Raw genomic sequence first — 17,001 nt, 5'->3', positions numbered from 1 at the left:
CTCTCTTCTTACAGCATTACCAGAAATAGCTCTTTGGTGTTAACCCTTCGTTTGAGAGGAGGTGCAGCGGGACAGTCATCCTCTGCTCCTCCTTTCTCTTACAAAGATGCAGTACACTCTGAGAACCCCAAACCCCCGGAAGCCCTCAAACCCAAGCCTTTTTTGGTTGACAAGATAGAGGAAGTTCCCTCTGTTGAAATCACCCATGAAGGTCTGGCAATCCAACTTCAAGATTTTGCAGAAAGAGCCATCATCTGCATATTTAACGAACTGTGGCCACGATCTTGGGATCTCTATGCATGGATCCATGCAAACTGGACTCATAATTATAAGATTAGTTTCTATTCAAAAGGATACTTCATTGTTCTATTTGATGACAATAAGCATTATAAAAAGGCTTTAGAAGAAGGCCCTTGGTTCATGGGAACTGCAGGGCTCTTCTTGACTCCTTGGTTCCCAGATTTTGATCCAGCAACTGCAGTCATTACCAGGACACCTGTATGGATCAGGCTTCCAAACTTACCTGCCCACTTATGGCATGGTGCAGTCTATAAAGCTATAGGCAACACCTTGGGCAGTTTCATTATGGGAGATTACTGGCAGGAAAATAAAGGTCTCTACACATATGCCAGAATATGTGCGGAGTTAGATTTGAGCAAAGGACTTCCAGACCAAATCAATCTCAAGATAACTGACTTTGTCTGGACCCAGACACCAGATTACGAAAATACTGCATTCTGTTGCCGCCATTGCCACCAATCAGGGCATCTGCAAAACCCCTGCCCATCTCTCCTGGCAAAAAAGAATAAGGATAACCTCTCCAAGCCCAAGTGCAAACGATGGGCTCCATGCTCTCCATCTTCAGTCGTGGATTCTGAATCCTCTAGCTCTGAAGATGAAGGTAGCGATGCAGAATTGGATCAAGCCCCTCATTCCGTGGTCCCTTCCACCGATGGTCCAGCGCATTCCTCCGATACAGCCATCGCCCAGAAATGCGTCCATATGACCTCCTTCTCTGATTCAGAAAAGGACGGCCCCCCTGTGGAGATCCCCAATCTTCAAGTTGTTATTGCTCATTCACCCAAGATGGTTGGGTCGAAGTCAAAAAAAGGAAAGGGAAAAAGCTTCTTGTTGAGGCTTCTGCCCATTCTGGGTAGAAGTCAGTGTTTTGCTTCTAGCCATATGTTGTAGCTTCTTGCTTTTTTCACTCCTCCGGAACCGAGGTTGATAGTCCTACCATTTCCAGATGCCGGTTTTCTGTCTCTCTTGATTGTATCGTCTTGTACCATATTTTTTATTAATAGAATTAGTCCAACTCAGAAAAAAAAAAATCTAAACCAGAGTCAAGCCCGCCGCAGAGTAATTTGATACCATAGTAATGATGTCAGACCGTTTTTCCCCATTTATCTCGACATAAAAAGATCTCGATTCAAACGCATTTAACATGTCGATCTCAGCAAAATATAACACCAGTAAGGTTTTCCAGAACCCAATGCCTGATCCTAGAGTGGATCCATAGGAGTCTAGGTTCATAACCCATGCCGTTTGCATGACCTTAGTTGGAGGAATATTTTTGGTGTTTTTCGTTGAAGCGGGCTCTTGAGAACTTGCATACCATACAACATTTGAATAATTAGGATTTATGTGCCCTGTTACCCAGATGCGGTCGAAGTCGTCTTGCAGATACCTGCTCAAATCACCATCCAAAGCTATTCAGTGCAGTCGGTCCTTAATAGAAATAAAAAATAGCGCAACAGAGTAACTTTAGTACATCAAAATTGACCTTTACGCATCAAAATTCTTTACATCTAGTATCAATATGAAAGGATGTCTTAAATCTCATGCCCTTTACCACTTTGCTAAGAAGTCACAAAAGAAATACACATTTCACTGGTATTGAATATACTCTTAAAAATATTCGAATAATTTAAATTTACCGCTGATAATTTCCGCATTTAAAACATGTACGAACTTGAAAATTTTCACCTGACCGTCGAATTTCCACCAAATCAACCCTCCATACTCCATTCAACATTGTTGCCGACATAACTTGTCCATACATTCCATCTCGGAGGGTCCTCAACCCAATAGCATTGATAAAGGGATCATCAGTCTCCCGAGTTCTGATGAAGAAAATATACAACATTCTGCCAAAACTAACCAAAATTCGGTCATAATAAATTGGACCTTGGTTTTTTATTGTTAGGTTAGTCGTAACCAATATATCAAGTGTCTCAACAGTGAAAGCAAAGGAGTTTTCAAATTCATCGTAATTTCCAACGGCAAACCATAGCGTTAAAAGGTAAGTCTTATTGGGAGCTACAGGCAACCCATAACATGACCTGTTGAGAGGCTTTGGGAAGAAGCGTAGTCTTCTCAAGTAAGACGGATATGTTGCATTCCCAGTGTCTATTGTTTGACTGTCATCTATATAGTTAGTATCAGTGACCCATGTTATATAGTTTTCATCAGTGTGACTAGTTTTCCCGCCACAATCGATACTCAGAAATCCTGCTATCCGGAAATTTCAAATGATTAATGAAAGAATAGTTCTTCAATCAAAGAATATGAGCACTAAATACCCAATATGCAGTCAGGAAACAAGCTTCAATGACCATTCAAAACACTTAAAAGTTGCCGAAAACACAAAAAAATTGCTAGTAAAACTATCCTAAGTTGTTTTAGAATGTTGGATAGTACCTGGTTGAGCAACGACATTAACAACAAATAAACATAACAGCGTGCTCATGGTGATGCAAGCGAGGTTACTAGTTCTCCCCATGGTTGTATCAATTTTCATAAAATCCCAGGGAGTAGGTCAACTACTGCTGCTTAATCAAGGTCTTTTTATGGCATCAAAACGACTTGCACTTGGCATCATCAGCCTTCTTCAAAGAGTTCTAAACCCAGATTTCTGTAATAATACAAACCCAAACTTACCAGCTTTCACCAAAGGAGGTTTACCACCTAGATTCCTGTATTCATACAAGTCCAGCCATCTAGGGCAGACAGCTCTGAGCTTCATACAAGCCCAACCACGTAGACCACAAAGCTCTGAGCTTCATACATGCCCGATCACCTACACCGCAAAGCTTTGACACATAGCCATAATATATGGGACTTACAATAAATAAAAATCACACATATTACACAAAATATTATATAACACAAAATCTAAACACCAAACTGTCACTTAGTCTACCCATGAGGGACATCAAGAGTTAAAAACGATCAAACTGCTAAGAATTAAACTTGAAGACTATGCAAAACATTTTCTACTAGTAAACCAGTACTGCCCATTTCATGATAAAAGGAAAAGTATGAAAAACATGACAAAAGGAAAAGTCTGTGAGCCAATTGGTTGCCCAACAACCTTTAGGTTCCTGCCATACATCTATTTAAGACGGACGATCAAATCCTTGCTGGCCAAGAAGTAAAAAATGAAATTTTGCAAGTGGATGTTAACTGTATTCGGGAAATTGTAAGACTGAACTCATTGGATGAAGGCGTATAGACTTTTGTTTCAAAATCCAAAATAAAGGAAGCCAGACTTGGTCTGCGAGAACTGAAATATACCAGACTTTGCCTATTGTCATCCCTCGTTAATGATTCCTGCCTGCGGAACTTGAGCTTGCTGGTAGTCGGAAATGCCATGTTTATACATGTTTCCAAGCCCATCGGGAGAGAAGAGATCATTGTTCCTTACTTTGATACCTCCTTCCCTTGTTGCAGCACCAAGCCAAGTGAAAGAACTGGGGTTTTAAGGGCAAGTGTAAGAGATGCATTCCGGAGCACTCTTTAAGGAAATCTCTGGACCCTATAGTTACGGTAAGGGTTGAACAATTGTATGACAGAAAATGAATTGATTGCTGGAAGGTCTCATCAACTTTTGAACCATATAGATCTTCTGGAACAAGCAAAATTTGCGAAGCCTTTCCCAAAAGAAGAGATCATCCAGAGTTCCCATGTTTTGAAAACGGAAGAAGAAAAGCTCTGGATTCGTGCATCATTTTTGTCTGCATACCTCCTATACACAATGTTGAGAGGCTTCGTTCTTCCAGTGAGAAACTTATGGAGGCTATTCATAGCGCCGCGCCCGACAATGTACTAAATATGGCCATGGCAGCAAGGAAGTTAAAGAATTTCCAGCATTGGGATGGTGGATGAAAATGAAGGAATTAATGCACGACTTGCATTAGACCAGGCAAGGGGGGCATGCATTAGTTTGTTTGGCAGACAAAGTGAATATGTTCTCAATGCGCTCATCCTCATGCATTCAAACAGACTCCATCATTATGGAACCATCACAAATTTCTCAATAAATGAATGTTTCAAGAGAACTCCAAAACTTCCTTAGATAGTTTAATTATTGTGGGTTGAGTTCTTTGACAATGGATTTAAAGGACAATAAATCAAAACAATGCATAGATTCTGAATGATTTGTATAAATAGTTTAAGTCAAATTCTCTCAATACTAATTTGAAAGATAGTTTATTTGGTTACTAGTTGAGAGTCACCAAAAATCTAGACTTAATAAATAAAAAATTCACAGTTAGTTGTTAATTTTTTTTCCATGAAAATCTCTAATCTAGATTAAATGAATTTTGCTTTAAAAATGACATCTCATTAACAAACACCATCGAAGTACACCCATCGAACAACATAATCTATATTCAGGATAACTCGCAATCTAGACTTTCTATATCATAGAGTTAATAAGCAATTTCATCTTTTTGGCCTTTAACTTCACTTCATATTGTAATAAGCATGTCTTTTGGATTAATCACATCAATGTTATTTGGTGACATTTCGAACCAACTAATGTGGTTTACTTCATATTCCTTGGAATTTTTCAAAACGAATTATTATCTTATAGTTATAAATATTATTGATGGGATTCTTTTCTATTTTTCAAATTTATTATTTTACGTGCTAATTTTAGATTAAATTTTAATAGTTTAAAAATGTAGATAAGAAAAGAAAGATATTTATTTATAACTAAGAGTAAAAAAAATATCATTAATCGGGTTCTTTCCTATTTTTCAGATTTATTATTTTTCTTAGTGATTTTAGATTAAATTTTCATCTTTTAATAATGTAAATAAGAATATGGAAATATATTTATATATCAGGAAAGGAAGATATTTATATTTAAGAGTGAAAGAAATAAAAATGAAATGTATATAATTTAGATTTGACAGTTTAGAGTTCTTTGACAATGGATTTAAAGGACAGTCAATCAAAACACTGCATAGATTCTGAAAGATTTGTAAAATAAGTCTAAGTCAAATGCTCTCAATACTGATTTGAAAGATAGTCCATTTGGTTATTAGTTGAGAGTCACCAAAAATCTAGATTTACCTAATATCTTTTCTTTTTTCTTTCACTACTTCCAGTAATGACCAAAGATAGTTCCTCTGCCATGAAGATCTCTCATATGGATTAAACGAATTTTGGAATTTTGCTTAAAAATCACATATTCTTAACAAACACCATCGAAGTACACCCACTAGCAACATAATCTATATTTAGGATAACTCACAATCTGGACTTTTGGACTTTTTGTATCTTAGAGTTAATAAGCAATTTGAGATTTTTGGCATTAACTTCACTTCATATTCATATTCCTTGGTTTTTTTGCAAAATGAATTATTATCTTATAAATATTATTGATGGGATTCTTTTCTATTTTTGGAATTTATTATTTTACGTAGTAATTTTAGATTAAATTTTAATTTTTTAATAATGTAAATAAAAATGTGAAAAAAGAAAGAGTGAAATATATTTATAATTAAAAGTAAAAAATAAATAACATTAATTAAATTCTTTCATATGTTTTTAAATTTATTATTTTACTTAGTGATTTTAGATTAAATTCTCATATTTTAATAATGAAAATAAGAATGTGGAAATATATTTATATATCAGGAAAGGAATATATAAATGAAATGTATATATTTTAGATTTGAAGTTTGGGGTCGAACAGGACTCTATTATTGTATTTGACGATTCCATTTAAATCTGAAAGATCGTAAATGACATTTAGCCCAAATGAAATTGTAGTTTTTACGGTGTATTTGGATAAACTATCAAATTTTGTTAAAAACATATACTATTATAGTTTTATAAATTAAATGATTGATAAGTATTAATAAACATCAATCCATAATAAGTATTTAAAGATTTTATAATACATCTCATGGTATAAATTCATTTTAACTAAAGATCTAGTAAGTAGGCTAGAAGGATCAAATCTCATGAGGCTTAAACTTCTTCTAGGGTACCCAATTTCAACATGTAGTTCCAATAAATCTTTGTTGGAATTCACACTACATTGTAATATCAACCCAACATTGATGTTTTATAATACTTTTAATTAAAATGAATCAAATATGTATTTTCATTTTTGTTTTGTTTTTTTTTTTTTTTTTATATATATTTTTTTCATTTAGAGAATATTTTATTTTTATTTTAAAAGGAACACGTGTCAACTTGTTGAGCACTAAGGGAATTATACAGTTGTTCTTGGTGCAAAAATCGTAAAAATAATTAAATTATTTTTATTATTATTATTAACCATAAAAGGAATTAACATATAACTTAAATATGTATGCATTTAAATAAACATGTAACAAAAATTTTCAAGGATTAAACGTCACTTTATCATGAAGATTTTTAATTTGTAAATAGATTTTGTTAGAATACTATGGACCAATACCATGGTTCATCAATATCATATCCCAAAAACCATAACTCATTTCATGACACTTGTTCAAATGACATTTTTATTTAATTAATCAATTCAATTAAAATGACAAAAATGGAATAACTACTTTGAAGATCAATTTCAACTTTTGATTTGTGAATATCATTAAGAATATTCTAGAATGTTTCATGGAGGTTAAATAATTATCATTTACCTAGCAATTATTGATAATTAAAATGAAATTATGGAATCCCTATTCCAAAATAAACAAGTCTACTAATATAATTCATATCAAACTGATGAAGCCAACACATAAGAGAAAAATTTGTAATAACTTTTAAAATAAAATATCATTTGAGGCATGGAGGTTAAATGTAGAAAATGAATTCTTAAAAAACTAAAAATTAAGTGTTTCAACTTATAGTTAGATTTTAGGAGCTCTTTTTACTGATATAATTGATGAGTTTTGCAATTTTTTAATATTTACCATGTTAATATTTTTAGCTAGTGAGCTATCTCATAGGATTTTGACGAAGAACACTAACTTCATTTAACAAATAATTAAGTTATGCCTTTATTTAGTAAATAATTTATTATATAAATGAATAACAATAGGAGTGGAGGCCTAGTAGGTGGCTTCTACTCCAACAACGACCTCTGATGGCACCCACTAACTTGATCTGATAGGTCTCAATACTGCCACTTGCTTCCATGTTTCAATGTAAGCCCCTACTTGACATAAATCCACGTTTTGGTTTTCGTTTTGAGGGAAGAATGGGTTAAGTCTAACCCTCCCAATCAATGAAAAATTCACCAGAGCTAAACACATTGTATGATTAACAAACAAAGTTTAAGCTCCCCCATAACGGCCACACAATACAGGAGTCAGTGTTACATGCATGTTATGGTAAATATTTTTACTATGGAAGAAACACTAGTCGATTACTTGGAGGACCCACTAGAGGGTAAAACCATTTTCACCTCATCGACAACCAGTCCTCGAGGTGAGAAACAACTCCCCTAGTGGCTAGGAAACAATGGATTCATTGATGGCACACTTTCCTCTCCAAGGTAGCATTTTGGATGGTCATTTTGTGACAAGAACAAACTCAGAAGACCTAATTGAGGATGTTGTTGGACCGGTTCTTCCCTCGGGAACCTCAAACCTTGAAGGTGGCCAGTTCACAGTTCCCTTCCATGACTCCCCTTATGGTAACACTAGATATACCTCCTTCTCTTCTTTGTATGAAGGTGCAACTCCTTTCCAGAATTTTTCATGGTCAAAGAGTTTTTTCTTTGAAAATCATGTTTTAGTGGCTCCTAGTATCCTCTGTCATGTAGGCCACCCCTTGATCTGGCCCTTTTCAGAAGATACACTGCTTGTGAGTTTCTTTGCTCAGTCGTCCCTATATCCCCTCTTCATCGACTCTAGAAATATCCCTTTAATAATTTCTTAAAATCACCCAAGTTCATTGGTCATTAGCAAAATTTGATGCATAACATAACAAGTGACCAACATATTTATCTTATCACCAACAAACCTACCGATGATCAATGAAATTTGATGAGTAGCATAATGTGCTACCCGAAATATTTCACTAGCCACTGACAAGCCTATCAACATTAGGAAAAATTCAATGGGAAACATAATGTGCAACCTAACATATTTCATCGATTTTTGACACCCTTATCAATAATTGGAGAAATTTGATGAGTAGCAAAATATGTAACCCAAAATATTTCGTTGACCTCCAACAACCCTATCAGTGTTGAACGAGATTTGATGGGTAACAAAATGTGTGACACAATGCATTTCATCGATCATCAATAGGCTTATCAGTGACAATGAAATATCTTTGGTTAGACATGATGTAACTCAAAAGAATTCATCAATGGCCAACAAATACCATAAGTGTCTAGAAAATTGTGTTACCTAGAGGATTTCATTGATACCATAGAGTTTATCCATCACCAAAAGGTCGTCAACATTCAATGACTTAATGGACATTAGTGAAATCCTAATGTTGATTTTCGATGTTAACCAAATCACTCAATAGGGCACTAATAATATTTCTCAACCATCCATTTAAAAGATGAAGTTCGATTCGAGCGAGTCCATCTTGTCATAAATTAGGCCCAATGACATCAAACCATGTAATTCCATGTCACCGTTGACACAATCAACAAATATTTAACTTGAAAATGTTATTTGTGATGGTTGAAAATCAATAATTGATGGAATTTACCTAGTATAGCATCAATGTAACCATAAGGAAAACATCAAAACTCGAAATACATAACACTAATTAGCAATCCATGATGTCATCCACTAATGGGTAATCATTGAAGAATGCATCCAAAATCCTTTTGAAATCACCAAATGGCAGTTTCATGTGCTTGGAACATCATACCAGCCATCAATGTCGATTCGAGCATACACTACTACATTAGGACTAGACAATTCATAAATTTTGTCATAAATAACATAGATTGGGTGCCCAATTGGATTTAAATTCACCTAGAATCTTGTAATGCTTCATTCCATAAAAAGAATTCAAACAAAAGTCAAACCTAGTTGGATTTAAATTCACCTAGAATCTTGTAATGTTTCATTCCATAAAAAAATTTCAAACAAAAGTGAAACAATGAAGCAACTATTGTTTCCATACATGGTGATATCACTTAATTATATTTGATTATTGTTTTATGATTAAGTTATTTGAGATGCAACCTACATATTTTACATTAGGTGAAATCATCCTTTTTTTTTGTGTAAATAAGCTTTGATATTAACAGAAGAAACATATAGTACAAAAATTCTGCCGAGGCAGATGACTGGCCGCTACGAAGCAGGCCTTACCAGCTGATAACGGATTGAAAATGATAGAAACAGAGAAACAGAGTGCTGCCAAAAGGTACACCGCGCAGGGCGACTTAGGCCAAAATTGCGAGCACATAACAGAGGGAATAAAACAGAACAAAACAAGACAAAGTCCAACTGAGGGACCAGGAAGGCTGATCAGAAATTGTTTGAAGAGTCTGGCACCAGGTGCACCTCTTTGCAGTGGATGGCATTGGCTTGATTACCCGATGACGGACCGCCCCGATGAGGTTCTGGAGGCTTACTATCTGGCTCGATGTTTTTCCTGAGCAACTTGATCAGGACAATGAGCTTCCCGCTTATGGTGTCTACCTCCTCGTGCAGAGCAGTAAGTTTGAATTCACTGCTTTGGACCACCACCATATGCTGCTTTGTCATTGTAGCTGCGAACTGCTGAAGAGTTCTCAACTGCTCTGCCTGCTCCGCTTGAACATCCATGGCCTTAGCCAGGATGGTCTTCATTCTCCACGCTTCAGCTTGGGTGCAGACGAATTGGGTCGCCCGTGTGCTGGTCGTCCCCGGATCTTGCAACCAGTTAACTTCCTGGCCTAATTGATGGTCAGAGAGTTTACTCTCTTCCTCCTGAGCAGAGGCCTCCAGGTCTATAATCTTCCGTTTGTTCCTTTCAGACGTTCTCCGCTCGTAAATTTCCTTTGCGAGCCGCAGGTCGTTGTTTGCAGACTGGTTGCGGCATCCTTCTCCTGCCATGGGAGCACTCTCTTGATTGGTGCTTGCCTGAGAGAGAATGCAATTCAAAGGTCTCTGGCTGTTGAGCATCGAAAAGTTGATGCTCCAAGGGGTTACAAGGGTTGATATATAGTTGATAGCGGGAAGATTTTGGGCGGTGGAGCGGATCGTGGTATGCAAATTGCATGTCCGATCAACATAAATGCTGCGATTCAGAGGAGTGTAGGGGGATTGAGATGATTGAGAATGTTTTTGATCACCTCCTCCTGCACGGATCTGGGGGTGCCAAGTGTCCCTCTGTCCTGTGAAACTGCGCCGGCTTATGTCACTCCAGATCAAGTTAGTGTACAATTTCCTGTGACCTGCGGTGCACATAATTCCCCTCAGGCCTGTTGTCCTTCTGTGCTTGCTGTGTATTGATGGCTCTCCTCCCGTCGACCAATCCATGCTTTTATTGTGGAGAATTAGACAGTCTGGCGATCTGCCTTGTCAGCTGCCACCAAGTCTATTCGTGCGAGATGAGAGCATCGTTGTTTCAATTGATTACTCTCAACTTGATGCCAACAGCTGTCCACCGTTCCGTTTGGGTTCTCGATCCCATGGTTTGCCAAGTGGTCGGCAACCGAATTAGCCTGCCTTCTTACCGACTGGAAGACAAGACCTTTCATTTTCCCGAGCAGTTTCCCTATGCTCTCTGTGACCATAGCTAGGCGCCAGTGCTTGGTAGCCTTGCTTGCCGGCGTTCCCCCATAGATTTTCCTTGCCATCAGAATGGCAACCTCAGAGTCGCCCTCAATTACTGCATTTTCTGTCTGGTTTCGTTGTAGAATTGTTAAGCCTTTTTCCATTGCACCGAATTCCATTTCATTGTTAGTGGCCTCGCCCAACGCTTGACTGTAGATATGTATTATTTCACCTCTCTGGTTTCGAATGAGGCCTCCTATGCCAGCTGGTCCCGGGTTACCTCGCGAAGCGCCATGAAAATTCAATTTCAGGAAGCCCTCAGGTGGCCAAGTCCAATCCGTAGGAGTGTTGTTGATGTTCTGTTGTTTCGCTTGGGTCTTTTGGCTTTGGTTGTAGCTGATGTTGAAGGCCTTCAGGATTCTCTGGTCCTCCGCAGAAATTTGGATGGAAGGGTCGACTTTGCTTTTCACCAGAATCAATTGGCGGATATTCTCCATTAAGGTAAGTCTCAGGTGTTCTAAAACCCTGTGTTCACTTTGGAAAATTCTTCTGTTCCTTTCTTTCCATATTGTCCAAGTGATAAAACCAGGCAGAGCTTTCCATATGCTGTTGATTTGAGGGTTCTCCGAGTAGTTACTTGGCCAATTGGTGATTGTGTTTTGGATGGAGTCCATGTCTCTTCTATTTTGCTGCATGATGTTTTCAATCCCTTGCCAGATGTGGTTAGCCCAATCGCATGTATTGAACAAATGATTCATAGTCTCTTCTGCTTGATTACACATAGGGCAAAAGGAGGGGCCTTCAAAGCCTTTTTTTCTCAGGTTCTCCCATGTGAGCGTCTTGCGCCTCATAAGGAGCCATAGAAAAGTTTGAATTTTTGGCCAGAATAAGGGATCCCAGACCTGGGTGTACCAAGGGACAGTCTCCCCCTGTTCCATGAGTTCCATCTGCTCTCTGGATTCTTTAAGAGTGAAGTTTCCATTGCCCTTCATACCCCACCTTAGCTTGTCCGCCTTTGTGGTTATCCTAATTTTCCGTTTGTGAAGGACTTTAATCAGGTCTTGTATGCTGTTATTTTCCTCATTAGGGTTTTCAGTAGCTGGAAGGGTCCATTCTCTCCAATCTTGGTCAGAGCCATTTGGGGTCCAGTAATGATGAACGGTGGATTTGCCTCTGTTATGGCAATTTGCTTTGTAATTTGCAAGGTCTGGGCTTTCAAGCTTTGGGTGCTGTTGCCAGGCATCTTCCCAGAAGAGGGTTGATTCCCCATTTCGGATCTCCCAGAAGCTGTGGTCCTGAATTATGTTACGGTTTCTTTTTGCTAGGTTCCAGATTGGTGAGCCTTCCAGTAATTCTCGGAGTCTTGTGAGGTCTTGGTTTCTGCAATGAGGAGTATATTTCGCCTTCCAGTGTCTGACCCAGGGGAGGTTTGTCTCTTTCAGCCAGCGCCACCATAGTTTGGCTCCCCCAGTTTTGTTGCTAGTATCAGGGTCTATTAGGTTTAACCCTCCAGCAAGTTTCGATTTGCAGATTTTTTCCCAGGCCACTAGAGCCCATTTCCTCTTCTCTGCGCTGCCACTCCATAAAAGAGATCTTTGGATGGATCGAATTTTCTGCAGGATGGCTTTTGGCGCCGGGAGGATTGAAAGCATATACTGAGGTAAGGCCTGCAGGATGGCTTTAGTTAAAACAAGGCGTCCTGCAAAGTTGAGTGCCCTGAGGGTCCAGTGATTGCATCGTTTTTCCATGCTTTCTATGAGCCTTTCCCAATGGATCTTTTGCCAGGGCTTGGTGGTGAGCGGGGCTCCCAGATATTTCGAGGGCAAAGAGCCATTTCTAAAGCCTAGGATGCTGGTGAGATGACTTTGAATAGATACATGGGTGTTAAAGAAAAAAATTGTTGATTTGGAATGGTTTATGTCCATACCTGATGCCTTACTGAAAAGAGATAAGATAGACTTGTAAGCCTTGGCTTCTTTGACAGTTGGAGATCCATGCAGCATAGTATCATCTGCGAATTGCTGGTGAGTAGTTGCAGGGGAGGAGAGGAAAGGGCGCAAACCATTGATTTTCCCTTCAGCTTTGGCTCTGTGAATATATCTGCTAAGCCCTTCCATGAGGATCACAAAAAGGAAGGGGGACAGTGGGTCTCCTTGCCTTATGCCTCTGGAAGGAGAGAAGGTGGCCGAGGGGGAGCCAGTAACTAAAATAGAGAAATTTGTTGACTTGATGAGAGCGAGAATCCATTTGGTCCACCTGTTATCAAAACCAAAAGCCATTAAAGTGGCCTCCAGATAGTTCCAATTCACTTTGTCGAAGGCTTTTGAAAGATCGAGCTGGATCATCATGCCGGGGACTTTCCTGGACTGCAAAGTATGTATCATCTCCTGCGCCAAGAGGATATTGTCCAGAATTTGTCTGCCTTCCACGAATCCTGACTGCTCCTCCGAGATGATGTCTGGGAGGATAGGTTTTAGCCTGTTAGCGATGACTTTGGAGATGATTTTATAAATCACATTGCACAGAGCTATGGGCCTGAACTTTTCTGGAGTCAGGGCTTCTTCTTCTTTGGGAATAAGGGCTAGGAAAGTAGAATTTAAGCCTTTAAGAATTGAGCCTGATCGTCGTGAATCTTCAACTACTTCCCAGACCTCTGTTTTGACTGTTTGCCAACAGGCTTTGTAGAAGTTTATAGTAAAACCATCAGGGCCCGGAGCTTTATCATTTGGCATGCCTTTAACAGCCTCCTCCACCTCCTCCATTGAGATTTTTCGTAACAGAGAGGCATTTTGTGCTGGAGTGATGATTTGGGGGATGGCCTGAATTATTTCCTCTCTCGCTTCCGATCGATCTTCTTGGGATTCCTGGGCAATTTGCTTAAAATGACTAGTGAGCAAAGTTGAAATCTCATTATGATTTTGGATGACCTCTCCAGAAGTATTAGTCAGCTTCAGGATTTTGTTAGCCCCCCTGTAATCCATCGTTGATCTATGAAAGAACTTAGTATTTTGCTCTCCCTCCTTCAACCATTGGATACGAGACTTTTGTTTCCAAAGGATTTCTTCCTGTTGGCAGCAGAGCTGCCATTTCTGCATTAATATCTTTTCCTGTTCATCTGAGTTCTCCCTATTAATCCCGGAAGCCCAATCCTTATGAATTTGACTTAGGCTGTCTTCTATCTTGTGCTTTTCCTTAAAAATATTACCAAACTCGGAAGCATTCCATTCCTTGATTTTGAGTTTGATGTGTTTTAGTTTGGATTGGAGTCTAAACATTTTGGTTCCCCTTATATTTTTGGGCTCTTCCCACCATTTCTTCACCAGATCAGAAAAGTTTGGGTGCGTTAGCCAGAATTTCTCAAATCTGAATGGCCTGTTTTTGGGGGTCTCAAGAAAAGCAGCTTCCAGGGCGATGGGCCAGTGGTTTGATCCCCCACAGGGGAGGATATCAGAGTTAACTGTTGTTCCTTCCAGCAAGATGTTTTCTGAGATCAAAAAGCGGTCAAGACGAGAGGCTATCCGGTGCTCCCCTCCTCTTTGGTTGTTCCATGTGAAGAGCCCATTTTTTGGGGGGATGTCGACCAGTTGGGCTGATTCCATGAAGTCAACAAAGAGTTCAGAGTCTCTGTTTAGTCGCCGGAGGCCTCCTTTTTTTTCCAGGAGGGTGGTGATCATGTTGAAATCCCCTCCCATTATGATCTTTGAATGCTGGTGTCTTAGCTTTAACTTCATTAAGGAGTTGAAGAACGAAGTTTTATCTTCTAAACGCTGAGGACCATAGACATTTATGCAGAGGTAGGTTTCAGAGTTACCTGTGAGTTGGAATTCTGTGGCAATGTAAGATCTGGTAGCTTCCATAAAGGTGATTTCAATGACTCTGGAGTCCCAGAGGGTTGCAATGCCTCCTTCCCATCCGTGACTGGCTGATTCTATGTATTTGATGGATTTTCCTAGCTTTTTGGTGATGTTCTCCAGCTGATCAGTGGCACATTTTGTTTCCTGAATGAGCATAATATCTGGTTTTTCCTGTTGTAACTTCCTCTTGAGAAGTCTTTGTTTGATTAGGCTGTTGAGCCCTCTTGTATTCCAGGAGATGATTTTCATTGATGATGATGAGGTTATTGGTAGGTCAGGAAGGCATGAAGATCCTTCATTTTGCCTAAATTGATCATAAAGATACCCAAATCATGAAGAACCTCTCCATTCGTCCTTCTGCCTCCTCTTTTGTTTTGCTTCCATCCTAATGAATGAAGAAAAAGACTTTTGGATTGGTTACCTGTGCTTTTCATGATTCCTAATCTCTTTTTTTGTTTGTCTAGCGCAGCTTGTTGTCTTGCTATGAAGAGGTCACTGATCTTCTTTATTTCTTCCTCCGGGATATTTTCCAGCCCTTGTGTTCTCCAGCGTTTTTCCATTTCTGTCAGGTTTACCCCTTCTTTTTCTAGAACTTCATTGAGTTCTAGGTCTTCCCCATCGCTTGTTAACATGTCTGTGTCTTCATCTCGCTCATCTGCTATTTCATGCATTTGTATTACTGCGTTTTCGGTGGTTTCCCCTGCATCAGTTGATCGATGGTCTGTCATAGTTTTTTGAGGATCTTCTGGTAACCTTGTCTCTTTGTTGTTTCCTTCTGAGTCTGCTTCTGAGTCCAGAATGCTGAAGGGGTTAAGAGTTATGCTAGGGTCTGTTACTGCTTTGTTTACTCTTTTCCTGTAGGCCCTTTGTCGTGGTTTAGGTTTTTTGAAAACCTCCCGGTTCTGGGCCAGCTACTTAGGCTTGGCTTCTTCAACAGGTTTGATTAATGGGCATTCCCTTACGAGGTGACCATGTTCATGGCATTTCCTACATTGGAAGGGGATCTGTTCGTAGTCGATAGGTTGAAAGTAATCTTCATCTCTGAACTCTAGCCACAGTCCTTCATGTAGGGCACCTGAGACGTCCATTTCAACGCAGATCCTGGCACAGGAGGTGTACTTCCTTTGCATAGTTGCCTCCGAGGCTTTAATGAAGGTGCCAAGTCGATCTCCTATGCACTTTAGTGTAGCTAAGCCCCAGTAATCAATAGGTAAAGAGAAGAGGCGAATCCATACATGGACTTGGGTGAAAGTTTCCTTCTCTGGAACGAAGTTTGCTTTCCAAGGCCTCATGTAGAGGCCTGCTGATGAAAGGAAATAAGGCCCTCCATCGAAGATCCTATACTTATCTTCTAGGTTAGAAAAGACAACAGTAAAAAAACCCTTAGCTCCAAGATGAAGTTTGACATCACCTTTTGGTCTCCAGTGTTGTTTGATCCATTGGCAAAGAGTTCTTTCTGATGGCCACAAACCCATAAACTTACAGATGATTGCATGCTCCATCATGTGGTCTCTGTAGACCTGAATGTCTGGATCTGAGAATACCACACGGAGGGCTTCCTTTTTTTTGGGTTTGTAGACTCCTTGCTGGGTATTTTCAGGGCTGAGGATGGGAGCTTCCATTTTGTCCTCATCTTCTATGGGGCGTTTTCCCTCCCTTTGTTCCTTTTCTTCGTCTGACGGGGCTATTATTGGGCCTGAGCTGTTTTGGCCTGCATTTGGTTTGTTTCCGTGCTTCTCCTGCCTGTTACTGACTTTTCCTGGCATCTCTGGTCCGTGATTTGGATCTTTCTGCCTCTGGGTTGCTCTTCCACGGCTTGTCCCCGAGCTGTCTTTTCGGGCTTCATACCCAGAGATATTAAAACCTTCCTGAGTTGAATGTTTCTGCATAACTATTTCTCTGAAAGATGGGGTCCCAGTGGACCCCCCGTCTGTCATTTGTCGGGCCAGTACACGACCTCTGAGAAGGAGATCAACGAATCGGTCTCTGTGCGCTGCCAGAACTGATGGAGAACCTGTCCAAAACAGTGCTAAACCCTCGCTTGCACTAGATGCATTGATTTCTAGGTGAAATCATCCTTACTTTAGAGTTCTTCATGGTAATTTCCAAACATTTGCCATTCTTTTTCTTTTTCTATATAAAAAATTGGTTTTTTTTTTTTTTGCATGTAGAGTCAAACAAAGAAATGC

At 39.3% G+C, this 17,001-nt stretch overlaps 2 protein-coding genes across 2 annotated transcripts; both read right to left on the bottom strand.

The window, feature by feature from the left end:
- Nucleotides 1-1,332: 1,332 nt before the first annotated feature.
- On the bottom strand, nucleotides 1,333-3,025 carry LOC149247983 (uncharacterized protein At1g24485-like). The gene is made up of 3 exons (XM_089446724.1): nucleotides 2,941-3,025; nucleotides 1,938-2,511; nucleotides 1,333-1,687 (listed from the first exon to the last, which is right to left on the bottom strand). Exons 1-3 carry the CDS (start codon nucleotides 3,023-3,025, stop codon nucleotides 1,333-1,335), a joined length of 1,014 nt encoding a protein of 337 aa, XP_089302850.1.
- A 7,713-nt stretch (nucleotides 3,026-10,738) lies between these two features.
- Nucleotides 10,739-15,540, bottom strand: LOC149247982 (uncharacterized). Its single transcript, XM_089446710.1, has 3 exons — nucleotides 15,234-15,540; nucleotides 14,770-15,105; nucleotides 10,739-14,547 (listed from the first exon to the last, which is right to left on the bottom strand). The coding sequence occupies exons 1-3, from the start codon at nucleotides 15,538-15,540 to the stop codon at nucleotides 10,739-10,741; spliced, it is 4,452 nt and encodes a 1,483-aa protein (XP_089302836.1).
- Nucleotides 15,541-17,001: the final 1,461 nt, after the last annotated feature.

Source organism: Pinus tabuliformis, chromosome 7, assembly GCF_031772625.1.
Source record: "Pinus tabuliformis cultivar Carrire ecotype Pingquan chromosome 7, CPIR1, whole genome shotgun sequence".
NCBI classification, from domain to species: Eukaryota; Viridiplantae; Streptophyta; class Pinopsida; order Pinales; family Pinaceae; genus Pinus; species Pinus tabuliformis.
The sequence above is the reverse complement of the archived record's forward strand: the minus strand, read 5'-3'. Positions and strand labels throughout refer to the sequence as shown.